The following is an 18,456-nucleotide window of genomic DNA, read 5'->3' as shown; positions in this document are numbered from 1 at the left end:
AAACAGCCCCTGCTCCAATTTCAGAAGCATCAACCTCAACCTGAAAAGGGAGCGAAACATCTGGCTGGCACAACACAGGGGCAGAAGCAAAATGTCGCTTCAACTCCTGAAAAGCCTCTACAGCCGCAGAGGACCAATTGACCACATCAGCACCTTTCTTGGTCAAATCAGTCAACGGTTTAGCAATACTGGAAAAATTAGCGATGAAGCGACGATAAAAATTAGCAAAGCCCAGGAACTTCTGCAAGCTCTTCACAGATGTCGGCTGAGTCCAATCGTAAATGGCCTGAACTTTAACAGGGTCCATCTCGATAGTAGAAGGAGAAAAAATGAAACCCAAAAATGAAACCTTCTGAACTCCAAAGAGACACTTTGACCCCTTCACAAACAAGGAATTCGCACGAAGGACCTGGAACACCATTCTGACCTGCTTCACATGAGACTCCCAATCATCCGAAAAGACCAAAATGTCATCCAAATATACAATCATGAATCTATCCAGGTACTCTCGGAAGATGTCATGCATAAAGGACTGAAACACAGATGGAGCATTAGAAAGCCCGAATGGCATAACCAGGTACTCAAAATGGCCCTCGGGCGTATTAAATGCCGTTTTCCATTCATCGCCCTGTTTAATTTGCACCAGACTATATGCCCCTCGAAGATCTATCTTGGTGAACCAACTAGCCCCCTTAATCCGAGCAAACAGATCAGACATAAGCGGCAAAGGATACTGAAATTTGACTGTGATCTTATTAAGAAGGCGGTAATCAATACAAGGTCTTAAAGAGCCATCCTTCTTGGCCACAAAAAAGAACCCTGCTCCCAATGGTGACGACGAAGGGCGAATATGACCCTTCTCCAAGGATTCCTTTATATAACTCCGCATAGCAGCCTGCTCTGGCACAGATAAATTAAACAGACGGCCCTTAGGAAACTTACTACCGGGAATCAAATTAATAGCACAATCGCAGTCCCTATGAGGAGGTAGGGCACCGGATTTGGGCTCCTCAAATACATCCCGGTAATCTGATAAAAACTCAGGGACTTCAGAAGGAGTGGAAGGCGAAATTGACAACAATGGAACATCACCATGTACCCCTTGACAACCCCAGCCGGACACAGACATAAATTTCCAATCCAACACTGGATTATGAACCTGTAGCCATGGCAACCCCAAAACGACCACATCATGCAGATTATGCAACACCAAAAAGCGAATATCCTCCTGATGTGCAGGAGCCATGCACATGGTCAATTGCGTCCAGCATTGAGGTTTATTCTTGGCCAAAGGCATAACATCAATTCCTCTCAATGGAATAGGATACTGCAAGAGCTCCAAGGAAAAACCACAGCGCCTGGCAAACTCCAAGTCCATCAAATTCAGGGCAGCGCCTGAATCCACAAATGCCATAACAGAATAGGACGACAGAGAGCAAATCAGAGTAACGGACAAAAGAAATTTTGACTGTACCGTACCAATGGTGACAGACCTAGCGAACCACTTAGTGCGCTTAGGACAATTGGAGACAGCATGAGTGGATTCACCACAGTAAAAACACAGCCCATTCCGACGTCTGTGTTCTTGCCGTTCAGCTCTGGTCAAAGTTCTATCACACTGCATAGGCTCAGGCCTATTCTCAGAAACCACCGCCAAATGGTGCACAGCTTTGCGCTCACGCAAGCGCCGATCGATCTGAATGGCCAATGACATAGACTCATTCAGACCAGCAGGCGTGGGAAATCCCACCATGACATCCTTAAGGGCTTCAGAAAGACCCTTTCTGAAAATTGCCGCCAGGGCACATTCATTCCACTGAGTAAGCACAGACCACTTTCTAAACTTCTGACAGTACACCTCCGCCTCATCCTGACCCTGACACAAAGCCAGCAAGATTTTCTCTGCCTGATCCACGGAATTGGTACTGTTGTAAATTCTGTTGTCGAGCTCCCTCCTGTGGTCGTGAATGGTACTTCGGCGAGTTCTGTCTATGGGCTCCCTCTGGTGGCAATGAGTGAAGCTGCGGCTTCTGAGGTTCCTTACACAGGTGACGTGGTTTGTTCTTTGGTTGGCTGCTCTATTTAACTCCTCTCTGATCGTTACTCCATGCCAGCTGTCAATGTTTTAGCATTGGTTCAGTTCGCTCCTGGATCTGTCTGGTGTCCTGTCTTCTCCTGCAGAAGCTAAGTTCCTGATTATTTTTGAAATTCAGAAACTTAGATCTATTTCCAGAAAATAAATCAGGAGTAGGAATTCTAGGCTCTAACATCGGATTCTGAACCACAAAATCTTGAATGTTTTGTACCCTTGCAGTGAGATGATCCACACAAGAGGACAGACCTTGAATGTCCATCTCTACACCTGTGTCGTGAACCACCCAAAGGTTTAGGGGAAAAGAAAGACAAAACACAGTGCAAAGAAAAAAAATGGTCTCAGAACTTCTCTTATCCCTCTATTGAGATGCATTAATACTTTGGGCCAGCTGTACTGTTATGACCTGGTGGTTAGGAGCACCCGGAATGACCTGATAGTTAAACCTCATACAGGACAAGCTCTGGGATGTGGGAACTCTGCTGACCGCAAGCCCTAATCCTATCACACACACTAGAAATAGCCGTGGAGCGCTCCTGACCAGACCCTAGGCGCCTCGTCACAGCCTAAGAACTATCTAGCCCTAGAGATGGAAAATAAAGCCTTCCTTGCCTCAGAGAAATTCCCCAAAGGTAAAGGAAGCCCCCCACATATATTGACTGTGAGTAAAGATGAAAGTCACAAACTCAGAAATGAGACAGGTTCAGCAAAGGGAGGCCAGACATACTAAATAGACAGAGGATAGGAAAGGTAACTTTGCGATCAGCACAAAAACCTACTAAAGACCACGCAGAGTGTGCAAAAAAGACCTCCGCACCGACTCACGGTGCGGCGGGGCCACTCTGCATCCCAGAGCTTCCAGCTAGCAAGACTAAATCATGATAACCAGCTGGACAAGAAACAATGAGCAAAAATAATAATCAGGAACTTAGCTTCTGCAGGAGAAGACAGGACACCAGACAGATCCAGGAGCGAACTGAACCAATGCTAAAACATTGACAGCTGGCATGGAGTAACGATCAGAGAGGAGTTAAATAGAGCAGCCAACCAAAGAAGAAACCACGTCACCTGTGTAAGGAACCTCAGAAGCCGCAGCTTCACTCATAGCCACCAGAGGGAGCCCATAGACAGAACTCGCCGAAGTACCATTCACGACCACAGGAGGGAGCTCGACAACAGAATTCACAACACAATCGGCTCTGCCTCCTCCAGACACTTCTAAGATTGTGTGCATACGACATCTTTTTCAGGTGGTTTCCGCTGGGAATCTGCCTGAAAAAGAACCACAAAAGAGCCCCAAAAAGTAACTCTAATGCACAGCAATGTCAAAATGACACTGCTGTGCACATGCTCTGTGTTATGTCACTTCTTTTAAACCCTGAATTGGTTAAAATAAGTCATTTGCTCATTCTTCAGAGAGGCTAGGGAACACCAAGTGCAATAGGGTCTTATCTGATGAACAAATTGCTAAGGTGAGGGGTATGATACTACTCATCTTTTGGGGTTGTTTACCCCACAACTGAGCAATCAAGGATTGAAAGCTGCTGCTGCCGTACCCACAGGTCGGGAGATCCCGCCATCTGTAGCAAGTAGTTGGAGGATATGAGATGTGAAAATAAAAAAAAAACAGAAGACGTTGTACAGAAATGACCACACTTTTTTTGAATTGAGAGTCCTCAGTGGTTGATACTTTTTAATGGCTAACTGAAAAGATGGTAACAAATTGCAAGCTTTCGACTACAAGTGTAGTCTCGAAAGCTTGCAGTTTGTTACCATCTTTTCAGTTAGCCATTAAAAGGTATCAACCACTGAGGACTCTCAATTCTAAATATTTTTCTATCTACTGGCTAACACGGTACCAAGATATATTTCTTTCCTGTATCATATTTTTTGTCAACTCCTTTGGAGGTTGAACCAACGTCTTCATCAGGAGATAACTACACTGTCCACAATACATATCTCCTGATGAAGAAATTGGTCCAACTTCGAAGCATGTTGAGAATAAACCGCATGGTCAATCCTGTACCACGTCTTCTGGATTTCTTGATTTCCTCATCAGCAGCGAGACTAGCACACCTATCCTCCTACTACTTAAGCTCATTCTTTAGGCGGTTTGTTCCCGGAAGCTGCTTGATCTTTATACCTCACCTATAGAGCAAAAGATCTAAGTGTCTGAGCCGCAAGAATGATGGCAAAGCCACTTGCGAAGCCGCTCCAGGAGATAGAATGCCGGTTTCACCTGGGACAATTCACCGGTTGTGCCTGCATCTAATTTATGTCCTGTGAACGTAGCCTAACAGTGGTTTATCTTCCATGAAGATAAATGATCAAGCGTGTTGGAATTCAATATATACAATTTTTTTTTTATGTCGTCCAGTTCCACTGAGATCTGAATGTCTGGGCAGCATAAGTCTAATACCTGTCCTGAATAATACACCCACAATCCTCCTCTATTACATGTCTATGCTACGCAGAAAGTTAGCTTCTACCACCGTTCTCCAACATAGCGATAAAATGGCTTATGCAGTTTGAAAAAAATACAAGCACAAGGGGTTCTCTACTTTCAACTACCAGCTGTTGGTTGTGAGAAAATTTGGCAGCAAGTGTTCAATCTCTCTGCGGCGACCACCACAGGTGAACCAAAGGAATTACACAATGCCCATTCATATACGTGTTGGCTGAATAAAACAAGACAAGTTAGATTCCCAAATGATGAGGGTCTTGAACCAAAGAAAATTTTCTTTACTGTACAATGTATTTAAAGGAGTTTTCCCACAAACAAAATTTATTTTAATCAATAGATTTTTAAATAATAATAACTTCCACAATTGGATGTGTTTTAAAAAAAAATGTTCCTGTGCTGAGATAATCTTATAAGGCTAGTTTCACACTAGCGTTTACCTGATCTGCGGCGGACTGCGGACTTCCTCTGTGAAGCCCCGCCCTCCGCCACACCTCCGCTGCTAGCTCAACCTACATCTGCATGTGGCCCGCAGGTCCCAGGTCGTGCTGCTGTGTGCGGATTGTGCCGCATGCGTCGTTTTGACGATGCGGAAAAAAAATGCTACAGGCTGCGTCCTACGCTGGTCGCCGCATCGTCAAAACGACGCATGCGGCACCATCCGCATACAGCCGCACGACCTGCATACCTAATGTTAAATATAGATACGCACGCCGCATGCGGGCCGCATGCAGATGTAGGCGGAGCTAGCAGTGGAGGTGCGGCGAAGGGGGGGGCTTCACGGAGGAAGTCCACAGCCCGCCGCAGATCAGGTAAACGCTAGTGTGAAACTAGCCTTAATGTGCCCCTGCTGTGTACTGTTTAATGGCTGTGACTGACCGTGCAGGCACATGATCTGATCATAAAATGGGTTATCAGCTGTGATACCATGCTGTCCTGTCTGTATACTCTCTTTTGTCCCCCCTGCTCAGGAGTTGTGGTATGATCAGACCATGTTCCCCTGCAGACTGTGAGCCATCGCGGGCAGGGTCCTCCCTCCTTATGTACCTGTGTGCCTTGTTTTTTTGCTCATGTTTAATGTATTTGATTATATTTTTCCCGTATTCACATGTAAAGCGCCATGGAATAAATGGCGCTATAAAAATGTATAATAATAATAATAAATAATAATAATATTCCTGTGTGGTCAGACACAGACATTACACAGTACACAGCAGGGACACATTCACAAGATTATCTCGGCACAGGAACATTTTTTTTAAACACATCCAATTATGGAAGTTATTATTATTCCAAGATCTATCGATTAAAATGATCTTTGTTCTTGGGAAAATTCCTTTGAGCTTAGAGAGTTTGTACACGCAATATATCCAAGATTGAGCTGACGTGAAAGGTGCATACAGCAGGTCAATGGGGGCAAGAGATGAAGATACAAAATGTAAATGGCAAATACTAGATGACAAGTCTGATGGAGATGCTTATACAACATGTAAAATTTAGGGGAGATACTTATACAGCAAGATACAGATACGACGCGCCAGACTTATGGGAGACGCACACACCTGTCGGGAATGGAATATGAACTTCAATCGTCTAGTAAAAATGAATTGTATTTCCTTCTTTTTCACTCGCTGGGGTATACAAACTTAAAAGTAAAAGACATAACACTGTAGACCAGAAGAGAATTGCATTATAAATCTCTATCCTTTTATTGTAACCAAAGGCTAAGACTCTAAATAATAGAGTTAATCTCTGAGATGACCCTAAATCTATAGATTTTCTACCTGAGTGGATTCCTATTGCCTCCACTGATCTCTGACGATGAGATAAAAATAAACTGGCATGCAATTCCTATTTCCGACCATAAATCCATCACATGTCTTCTGGTAAAGCATTACTGTCCACGTCAAGGAAAGAAAGACAATCAGAAGCCATCTAAAGTCTTATATATATTTCCAAGTATTGTGCTAAAGCCATCGGTGCATGTTCTAGGATAAATCCTGTACATTAAATCTCTTATCGCCATAATAACAGATATCACACCTTTACACGGTGACGACATTCACTTCCATTTTACTACTTTGATGAGTTGATGAACCAACAACTGTAACAAAAAATTAAAATACATTTAAAGGGAATCTGTCAGCAGGTTTTTGCTATGAAATCTGAGGGCATCATGAGATAGGGGCTGAGATACTGGTTTCGGGGATGTGCCACTTATTAGGGTGTGTGCTGTTGTTTCAATACAATGAGCGTTTTATCAGCAGGAGATTATCACTGGTGCCCACATGGGACCTCGTCCAACTCCGCCCCCCGCACTGATAAGCAGCTCACGTCAACAGCCAATGTACACAAAGAGCTCTGTGTGGGCGGGGTTTGCTATTTGAGCTCTGCTATACGATACATCTAAAAACTGTCATTGCGTCACAACCTCTGAACAAAGTAAACTAAGTGATACATCATTAGATTCAGGGTGTCTTTGCCTACATCACGCTGCTCTCAGAAGAGGTAGCAAAAATATGGTGACAGATTCCCTTTAAGGGTTTTTCTGTTCAGAAAAAAAGTACTACAGAAATCCAATCTACAGATTTATCCTAACTTACCTTGCCTGATGGCACAACATATCCTGGGATGAGAGGCTTGAAAGAACCATGTTTAAAAAAACAAACAAAAGCAAAGATTATGTGATACTCGATTAGGAGTTAAAAATGCTGCATGTGCCTAAATGTGGCCACCTAAGGGTTGTGATGTAAATTCAAGCACGGAGAGGGCTTTGCCGGCAAATCCAAATTATCTTTTAGTCTGTATCTTGAAAAACTGGAGTCCTTACAAAATTTGCAAAATTGGTAAAAAAAAAAAAGGATCCTTGTCTATATGCTATAGAAGAGAGTGATTGCAAAAATAATTAGAAATGTTCCCATCTATGCGTTACATAACAATGTTATTGACTTTAGAGCTAAAAGTGTAATGCTTCATTTTACCTATGGTGGCGCTAGAGAAGAATGTATCACTTGCTGCCGGATGACTACAGATTACAGTTGTTTAACGAGAGTCCAAAAAATAGACCCTTCTAACAAAAAGAGATTGTCCAAAGCGATTGGTATAAATTGGAAAGGTGTTAGCTGTTTAGTTTTCATTCCTTAAGGTACAATGTATGCCTTTGTGTAAAGAAAATACAATAATCGTATCTAAAAGCCACATAAACCAGGCGTAAGGAAATAATTGCTTATGAAAAAAAGCATAAAATAAAACATATTAGAAGTAATTTACCAAGACTGGTATACCAAATAGATGTAGGTAGCATTTGTATCTCGCTTATAATATTTGCATAGCATGGTCACCGATTAACATTGCATTGAAGTGGCCAAGCTATGAACATAGCATAAATAGCCATAGCACAAAGAAAATATTTGTTTGGCTCTTACTTTGTTTGCTGCCTAAGATAGGTCGATTGGTGTCTGACTGCTGGGACCCACATAGAAATAAAGTGGTAGAGTGCAAGCACGCTAAATTTTAATTATTTTTTTCCATGGAACTGTCAGAGAAATCAGAGTGAGGTACTTCGCTTTCTCCACAAGTACCATAGTCAATGAATAAAACAGACGGGCAAAGCGCAATATGTAACAGGTGAAAAATGCACAATGTAAATGTTGGAAATAACCTCTAGATAATCAAAGTACCAGGACTGAAGAATTATCTTGAGAAATGATCGACATTCTTCTACTCTGCATCATGTTGCCATGTGTCCTGGAAGCAGGGATGAAGGAAAGCTCTTTTAATCATCTAAAAGCCGCTATTTCCTTCTGCCATTTTCTTCCTAATGGTTATAATTTCGCTGGCCTAACTTATTTTTTTTCCCCGCTAGTAATTATGCCGATGAGGCATTATTATTTCAAATGTTAGGTCTCCGAAATCATAAACACCAAACTTCACAAAGAGATCTCATAGAGGCAGATGTTCCGCATTAAACAAGCCGTTTCTTAACAGTTATTTCAGAGGAAATCTATTTTTCATGCTCTTCTGACAGTGTCGCAGCTTGTTGAATGCCACATTGAACGGCTTTTTGAAATTTTTTTTTTTTTTTCGCTAATTCTAAACGCATTCTTGAAATATGAAACTAGACAATTAGTTTAATTAAAGTCCGGAGCAACTAAATTTACTATTCATGCACATATATTTTTCATTGAGGAATAAACGGAAGTTCATTGTGGTAAAAGACTTTATCTCGTGAAGAATAATGTGCCAAGCTCCCGGCTCCTGTTATCGATGAGCCAAGTTCTGACTCATTGTCGACTTTTATTTTAATCCAGGCAACGGTCCACACCTAGAAGTTCATACAATATGTAATAGGTAGAATCTAAAACCATAATTCAACATACAGATGTGTCCTTCATTACATTTCTTATTGGCTATGGTGTCAAGATGAGTAGTGCAAAGTGACCAAATAACATGATGCTAAGAACTGCTCCAAGTGTCTATATTTGGCCACTCAGAGATCATAAATGGCAATTTGTTTAAAAGGAATATGTCAGCAGCTTTTGCCATGTAATCTGAGGACAGCATAATATAGAGGCTGAGACACATATTTCAGTGATATGTCACTTATTAGGCTGTGTGCTGTTGTTTACATACAATGGATGTTTTATCAGCTGTAGATAATCACTGCCCAGACTAGCTCCCTTGTACCAGGTGGTTCCACGACACACCCTCCTTTGATAAGCAGCTCACTGTCAATAGACAATGTACAGAGAGTGTTTAGTGTGGGCAGGGGCAGCTACATGCTACATATAAAAACTGATTGTGCCACAACTGCTGCACTGAGTAAACTAAGTGATACATCATTGGAATCAGGGTCTATTTTCCTATATTATGCTACTCTCAGATGATCTAGCAAAAATGTGGGGGCAGATTACCTTTACAGATTTTGATCGCACGTTGCAATAATGTATTGCTATTGTACTATGAGAAGTAAGAGTCCTTAAAGAAGCACTCCTCCTCCTCCCATCAAGATTTTTATCTTCTTAATATACTTCAGTCATCTCATTATATAGCACTGTGTACTTACATTTGCACATTTTGCCTTCTATCCAGTTAATTATTTTGTTTTCCATTAGATCTATGACATCACGTGATTAAAAACTGACCAGCTGAAACCTTCTAAGCTCTATGTAGAAACAGGAGGTCAATTTTGTCTGCACAAGCCGGGAGTCACTGCAAATGTATTATGGCAGGGGGAGGAGGGAGCAGCTGGGTCAGGAGTTGGAAAAAGGGAACGATAAATACAGGGACCAGAGATTTCCTGTTTCTCAATAGAGCACAGAAAAGAGAAGAATTATCTGGGTAGAAAGGCAGAATGAGCAATTGTAAGTACACAGTGCTATATAATATGATGAGCGATATATTAAGAGAATAAAAACTTTCATTGGAGAAGGACTGCTCTAAAGGGGTTGTTAGGTCAAACAATATTGATAACCTGCCAACTATTTATGCTTCAAAATAACATGAGCTGAGTTGTTCTGTTGCTGTTGCACCCGGCAGCCACCAGAACAAATATCATCTGATCTATTGGGGTGTGGTTTGTCAGTCCCCTCCCTAAGTGAGATTGATGACCTATCACATGAATAAGTGATTAATATTCTGTTACTGGACAACCCCTTTAATGACGTGAAAAAGTAAAGCTGGACACATCTGTATACTATTGTATTAGTGATGGCTCCCATTAAAGGGGTTATCCAAGACTTAAGGGTTTTTCTTTTCCAATTGGGCTAAGACCCTACTGGCAGGTAGATAGTCACTAACTATCTGCTTGTTCCTCCCAGCGCTGATCTGTCCCAGCTCAGAGCGATCAAGGACGTGCTCCTCCATTTTCTGGTGATGTCACATTGCCAAAGCAGTTTCTTCTCTTCTGCTCTGTGGATGTGGCATCATTGTTGATGACATGCTGATTGACAGCCAGCTCCCCGCTGCCTAACTGCGGGGAGCCAGCTGTCAATCAGCATGATGTCAGCAGTGATATCATTAACAGAACGGAGTGAAAGAGAAGGAGCTGCTCTGTCGACGTGACATAACCTGAAGAAGGAGATCGCCACCAGAGCTGGGAGAGATCTCAGCAGGGCAGAAGTGGTGGGAAATTAGCAACTTAGTCCAATAGGAAAAAAAAAAAACTAAGTCACAGAAAACCACTTTAACATAAGCAAAAGAACAGCAGCTATGGGTATTTCCTGAAAATTATACATTAACCTTATCAGTTAATACCTGTTGGAATGGAAAATCTCCAGTATGGCGGATTACTTTTCCTTCTTTCCTTCTCTGTTGGCAGTGAAATAAATGTTTTGGAATCAGCTAATTTAGTTACATTGATCGTTATGTGCTTTTAGTCTAAAGGATGTAATGTGCCTTTTTGTGCAAGGAAAACACTTTCACCCACACATTAACACTTCCTACACAACAATCTATTAAAAGACTCTGAAAATTGAATGTTTAACAAATTGCCAAAAGCTGCTGCATGTGTAAATACACAGCGGCTGAGTGGTATAATGGGACGCTAAGAGGTAGCGAGCCAGTGTATGGTATGGCGATACCGCACACAACATACCTGCACTGTGTAAGACTAGAGACAAAAATAAAACACGTCTTTACTAAAGGCCCGGCATTGTATTCTGCAGAAATTACAGTTATTCGAGTACTGCAGATCAGCTCCTAGTCTCCTGAATTGTAGCTAATCTGCAGTAATCAGCAAAGGCCGCTAGATATTGAACGCACCTGAACTGTTCAGCTACATTCAATGTTTACATCCTAATGCCACAGGTGCTTATAAATACCAGCTGATCGGTGTGTGGGGTGACGCATGTCGGACCCACACTGGTCCAATATTGATGACAATATTAGGTGCCCAGACAATCCCTTTAAAGTGAATCTGTCAGCGGGTTTTTTTCCTATGTAATCTGACTACAGCATGATGTAGGCACAATGACACTGATTCCAACGATGTGTCACTCAGTTTACTGGGTGCAGCAGTTGTGATAGAATTACAGTTTTCTCTGAACTCGGAATGCTGAGCTGTGCATAACCCCGCCCACACCACTGATTGGCAGCTTACACTGTATATTGGAGGCGTGGCTGGACTAGAAGGCACATGTGCAACTTGGCTTGTAGTGATAATCTCTTGCTAATAAAAGACTGATTGTATTGAAACACACAGCCCAATAAGTGACACATTGCTGGAATCAGGGTATTTTCCCCTACCTTATGCTGCTCTTAAATTACAGAGCAAAAACCTGCTGAATGAGTCCTATTAAGGAGAACCTGTTACATACCATTAGGATGTATTTTTTTTTATCTCACGTAAATGCCACTGTTCTCCTTAATGTTGGAGTAAGTGTTCTTTTGTTCCTGCACCGCTCTATTCCTGAAATATAGCCCTCTCTTTACCTGTGTATAAACACAGCCAGCTTAGCCAAGTGGGCGTGGCCCTCAATAATATGCCTATAGCGATGAGATGCCGACCAGTTAGCTAAAAGTGGAAGAAGGGTCCAAATCTCAGGAACAGGAACACTAAGAAAACAATGCCAGATTCAGGAAATCCATGTAGAAAAGCCGCGGAGACACCATCACGTGTTTCTCAACGCAAGCAATAAATAGCCAGGTCTTTCACCGGGAAGGAACAACCACGGGACGGGCAGCATCCAAAAAGGAAAACCACCTATGCCAAAACATGGTATCCATCCACAGACAGCTGTTTCGGGGTATTTGCCCCTCATCAGTGTGGAGTAGGAAACTGGCTATTAGGAGCAGTGCCTAGTAAAAGGACTATAAACATAAGGATGAATGACCTTGAGGAGATCAAAACATCCAACACCGCGGAGACACCATCACGTGTTTCTCAATGCAGTGATCCAGAACACTGCCCCCATCCCTTATGGGAAATATGCAAATGCATGTAGAAAAGCCACGGAGACACCATCACTGACGAGGGGCAAATACCCCGAAACAGCTGTCTGTGGATGGATACCATGTTTTGGAATAGGTGGTTTTCCTTTTTGGATGCTGCCCTTCCTGTGGCTATTTATTGCTTGTGTTGAGAAACACGTGATGGTGTCTCCGCAGCTTCTTTACATGCATTTGCATATTTCCCATAAGGGATGGGGGCAGTTTTCTGGAACACTGCGCTGAAAAACACGTGATGGTGTCTCCGCAGTGTTGGAAGTTTTGATCTCCCCGAGGTCATTCATCCTTATGTTTTTAGATTCAGGACATCAGCAGCGTTTACACCAGGTGAGAACATTACGTATCCATCACAAGTGACAAGTGACAGGTCCTCTGTAAAGTCAGAGATGCATCCAATTTATGGAGACGCTGGCAGCTCTAAATATAAGGTGCAATTTGTATTAATCACTATGATAATATAATATTAATCACTCCAAATGTTGTCCCTATATAGATTACAAAATAATATCGATAATACAAAGTTTTCTGTTCCCCCCACCCAAGCCACGCAGACTTCTTCTCTGTTTTTGTGTTGTTGGGCTTCTATTTCTCCGCTGGCAGAGATCCCTATTCCCTCGGCGGACACTGCGGGGGATACTAGACACCCCGGATTAAGCCCAGCAACGTCACCTAACATCTCACACAGTAATAGAGAAATGCACGGACTCCATTTATTAGAAACTTCTCGGTTTACGTCCCCAATGTCTTTTAAAATTATTAATATTTTTTTTATATATATCTCCACTCGCGAGTCGCGAGTGGAAAATAAAATGACAAGCATGCCTTGTGGATACTTCATTCAAACAGGAGTAAGGATGTGTTCCTTCCATAATTGATTGAAAAGGTCATTCGTGACCTTAATATGGGTCATGGTTTTAATTGAACCAGTCGCTGTAAGTGGAAATTAGAGTGGGGGGGTAATCTGTGTTAAAGGAGCGTAGAATACACACTATCTAAACATGACAAATGGCTACTCAGGGTGCAACCATGCATTCATTTCCAATCAAGGAAAAAAAAAACTTTTCATTTTCCTTCATTACATATAATCAGTTCAATTAACCTTTATATTTGCAGTAAAATTCTCGCAAATTGCCATTTTGTCATGTTGTCTTGGTATGAAATTCTTGAGTGTCACTTGTCATTGGCTTAAATTATGCGCCATTTCTTTATTTAAAGGCTTGCATGTTACTTATGAATTTTTTACTTTTTTTCCGCTTATTTTCTTCACTTTGCTTAATGTATGCTTGCTTCCATTTTATTATTGCTTACTAACATTTTTATACTTTGCTTTTTTTTTTTGCTATTATTTTGCCTTCAAAAGTTGCATTGATGAAAGCTGACTTGCAAGGTAGACTGCACTGTGTGTTAAATCCAAGACTGAAAACCCAATGCGCACGATGAATCCTTCAACTATCCTTACATTTGTGCATTAGAGTGTCTTCTTTTCTATAAACTCTTCCCTTTCTTCCTTTATGAAACATCCGAATACGTTCTTTCCTGCGTAGCCTATGGTTTGCATAAGTGCTTTCAGTCTTGACAATATGTGTATAGTGACTGCCTTATTGCTTTGATCCTCCCTTTCCAATTCCTGTATTTTACGATGATCTGGTTACGAGGTAGCATAGAACTGTGTGTCTCTTTTACGTTACCAGTAGGCATGCCAACATACTAATCCACGAGAAAACAAAATAACACATGGGATCACAGAGCACACAGATCAATTCTTGCCAACATCCAAGAAAATCAGGTTTCAAATAAATATCAAACAACAAAAAAGAAGAAAAGGAGCAGCACAACCCCCCACACCCGGAGAAAATCCAAATTAACACATTGGTCAAGCATAGCAGTCCGAGAAAGAGAGGGAGGTGCTATTTGCATGAAAAAAGTCCATGTGAATCCAAAGTAACAAAGAAGAATTGCAAATGCACTCACCGACTGCAGTTCAAAGTGTTTATTCAAGCACGTAGAAGCGCTCTTGTGTAGCGCGAAACGGCCGTCGTCTCGTCTGCCGCACTCTCCTTGGCTACTCCCCTTTCCCCCGTGCCGTGAAGATGTCCTGCTTTGTGCTTGAATAAACACTTTGAACTGCAGTCGGTGAGTGCATTTGCAATTCTTCTTTGTTACTTTGGTTTCAAATAAATATATTTTATGAGAGTTTCCTGGGAAATTGATATTAATGGACAATCTAATTTGAGATATCTGGGGTTCCGACTATAGGCACTTCCGCCAATCACTGATTGAAGGGACTGCAGTGGACATCGCATTCACCTCATTGTCTTCTGATCACATTTTCTAGAGGTTGTACCTGTTTTTGAAACATTTTAATGGGGCTGAATGTGCAGTTTTTTGAGAGAGCCGGAGTCTCAGCAAGGTCCATTTCAACCCCAACGGAATTAGGATTTGGCTGTAACACGAGGCATAGCCACTACCAAATTGGCATGTGGATATCGGACCTGGCCGACCATTCTTTCGTATATCATCTGCCATGGTATGAACAGTGAGCAGGCCCCCCATACACATCAGTTGGTTTGGTCATCTTTGCTCAATCATGTAAGGCCAAATTAAGGTTGAACTACTCAACACAGTCAATAAAACTCAGTTCCAAGTGAATAGGATAAAGCTCCACAGCCACTTCAATATGTGCCGAGTTGCAGACCCTCCGAGTACTGACGCTGCTCGGCAGTCAGACCCTCACTGATCTGATATTAATAACCTTTACTGTAGAAGAACCATCAATATCAAAGTCCTGTAAAATCTCCATTTCTAAGTCTCATAAAAAATGAGTCGATGTCGAAGTAAAGTCATTTATAGACCTGCAATAACTTCCAGCCAAACCCAAGCTCATTTCTGGTGATAAACACGAATGCTCCAATCAGTTGAGCATCTAAATATATTGCAATAAGAAGTCAATAAACCTCTGCCAGACATATCTAATGTGGAAATAAAGAATATAACATTTAGAAATACCCAATGGGCGATCTTTCATTAGTAAACCATGTCATGGTGGGCCAGTGACCAGTAAGGCACCCATGCACGCATCACTACTTTAGGCCAATTTTTCTATCATGCATGGTTGAGTTAAGGCTCAATCTCAGTCCCCTTAATGTTTTACCTTGGGTGCTAGTTTATGTAGATCTCAAAGGTCCTGCCTATATGTATTAGTGTCCTTGTCCATCACATGGTCAGCTCCAGGTTGGCAGCCGAATCACATTGAGCTCCATGTTTATTTTTTTGCATTGGATTGACAATCGTAGAATCGCAGAACCTTTTTACTTAGATTGCTACAGACCTCAAATGGTAGTGAGCTCCTACATCTGGAAAGGCTTTCCTTGTAGTGATGCTAGCACTGGTACATCCTGAGAAATCATTGTTTAAAAGGGCAGGTGTAGACGAGAGTGTATTCACTCATCTGAGAGAATCGGGTTGATTATGCAAATCACACTCAGATTAGAGTTTGATCAGAGGGTGAACATGGTGTGATCCAAGTCTCTTGGATGAGGAGACAATAGAGAAAAACATTTTTCCATCTTCTCCATTCTGTCAGACCATGGAAATAGGACTTCACTCAGTTTCCACGGACTCATTGACTTTCTTGACAGAGTGTGGTCCGAATATTGGATGCAAATCGTTCATGCTCGGCTCCCTAGCATAACAGTGATACGAGTGCCATCTGATTGTTCGTTGGATCTCATTCGCAGTACAAATACGCTCATCTGCACCTGCCCGAACACATACAAATAACATTTCTGTTACCATGACAGAATAGACTATAAACGCCTGAGATCTTCACATCAACATGTAAAACGTATCGGTGGGATGCTGCTTTTGTTTTTTTGCTTTTTCTTACTATATCGTAGTCACATTCCAACTAATACAAACACGTAAGATGATATTAGATTGGTCTACCATACATATGATATCTCTATTGTTGATTGTTGCCTATTTTAGAAGAATTCTTTTCAAGGGGCAGTAAAACAAAAAAAAAATGAAGGCAAAACCATTAGATGAGTTTCTCAATCCTTGAACATACTAACAGTAGTAAAAGTGGCTAAATTTTTCGGCAACAATCACAGATGTTGGCAACTACTGTACGTGAACATGTGTTTAAAGGTTTTAGTGATACTCATGGGGCAAGCCCAACTTTTTTTTTTTTTATTTTATTTACAGGACCAAGTACTACCTGCCAAGAGGACTCCTGTGCCAACCAGGGCGTCTGCTTGCAACAATGGGACGGATTTAACTGTGACTGCAGCATGACCTCGTTTAGTGGGACTCTGTGCAATGACCGTGAGTATTATGGCAGCTGATTATCTTGAGAGCATTGAAGCTTTAGGCAAAGTCCGAAGCTATTGTCTAGGCTTGTGAGCTATAGTTATGTAATATTATGTAGTAAATGAACAGCCCTTGCATACTGGCTATTATGTATCAATGGCAGCAAAACAAACTTAATTAAAATTCAGGTATAAATAAAATGTAAAAATGAAGATTGTTAGCAAATAATAATAATTCAAGGCTTTATAGCCTCGTACATCTCTTGTGCTGCCGAGATAATAAGTCTCCGATTTATTCTCCGTTTCCTTAACATTTAGCATTTTAATTTAAAGGTTATGAATACTGTATTGCACCAAGAAATAATTGGCAAACCTTGTTCATAAGTTTAGCGAGTATATAGATGACTTATTAAGAATATATTCCACTGCAATGATATCTCACTTTTCTGCCCTGTAAAAAAAAATTTTTTTTTATTTATTTTTTTATAACTTTTCAAATTTTAACTTAATTTTAAAACCATATTTCCCGAACCATTTTTCCATTTCCTCAGGGGCACATTAAAATTTGAAAGAGAAAGTGGTGAAGGAAAATATTCACTTTATAGAGACGTGACCTGACTTATTTTCTAGGTTGCGTTCTTATAAAATAAAATGTTCCGTGACCGTGACCATGGAATTTAAAAATCAGACTCATTTTTTTTTTAGAATGCCAAAAATGATACAATATATTTTATGCAATGTAAACTTGCTGCATCCATTTATATGCTGTTTGTACGAGCTTTTGTTGTGGCTGCATGATGACCCGCTGTCTTGGATATGTCTGGGGAAAGCGAGCTACAAAGGTAAGTGCAGATTTTTTTTTCTTTTACATTTCAAGCAGATGTAATCAGAATGCCGGCCCATTGTGAAGCTGTTGAGTTTATACATTTTTGCTGATTTGATGCATTCTCTGTACTTTAGTGAAGCTGTAATGTTGTCAGGCAAAAACATGTTTTATATTGTTACATATTTTCAACTTTAAAGGAGAGATAAATTGTAAAACTTAGTGGAAGAGATGCTCATATTTATTAGACAGTGGTTGCACATAGCAAGCAAATGTGAAACTACATTTTCTGCAAGGGACCACGGATCCACAACACCCGACGCGCGTTTCGCTATGGAAGGCTTCGTCCAGCAAAGCAAAACAAGCAAACAAATGTGAACCTGTGTTCTGTGTTTTAGGCCGTGTTCCCACATAGCATAAATGATGTAGCTTTTTTTTACAAAGTTTTTTTGCAAAGAAAATCTGCTGCATTTTCCTGTCCAAGTAAAGTGGATGTGATTTCATGAAAACTCCTGTTTGTATAAGGATGCTTTTGAACTGTGTGTTTCTTGGGGCGTTTTTTCTTTGTAAACTTTTATGGGGAGCCTGAAAATTGAAAAAATCTCTGAGAATCTGCCTCCAGAGCTTTTTTTTAAATGAAAGGAGGAGATACCAGGGAGAAACATGCAATGACTGACAGCCTGCTTTCCTGATCTACAGGTCTCACAGTGGCAATGCCCCCTTTCATTTAAAAGAGGCTCTGGAGGCAGATTCTTGGGGCGATCTACATGCTACCCATAAAACTAAACAGCTCATTTACATTTTACAGGGAACCTATGACCAG

At 41.2% G+C, this 18,456-nt stretch overlaps 1 protein-coding gene across 17 annotated transcripts in view; it reads left to right on the top strand.

Moving 5' to 3' along the window:
• NRXN1 (neurexin 1) overlaps positions 1-18,456 on the top strand; it is a 1,975,072-nt gene that overhangs the window by 1,126,369 nt on the left and 830,247 nt on the right. For all 17 annotated transcript variants that reach the window (XM_069768660.1, XM_069768673.1, XM_069768667.1 and 14 more), the window contains one exon: positions 16,707-16,826. In XM_069768660.1, coding sequence (XP_069624761.1) covers positions 16,707-16,826 — 120 coding nt within the window. The remainder of the gene's footprint in view (positions 1-16,706; positions 16,827-18,456) is intronic.

Source organism: Ranitomeya imitator, chromosome 5, assembly GCF_032444005.1.
Source record: "Ranitomeya imitator isolate aRanImi1 chromosome 5, aRanImi1.pri, whole genome shotgun sequence".
Classification (NCBI taxonomy): Eukaryota; Metazoa; Chordata; class Amphibia; order Anura; family Dendrobatidae; genus Ranitomeya; species Ranitomeya imitator.
This window is presented reverse-complemented; position numbering and strand designations above follow the sequence as displayed.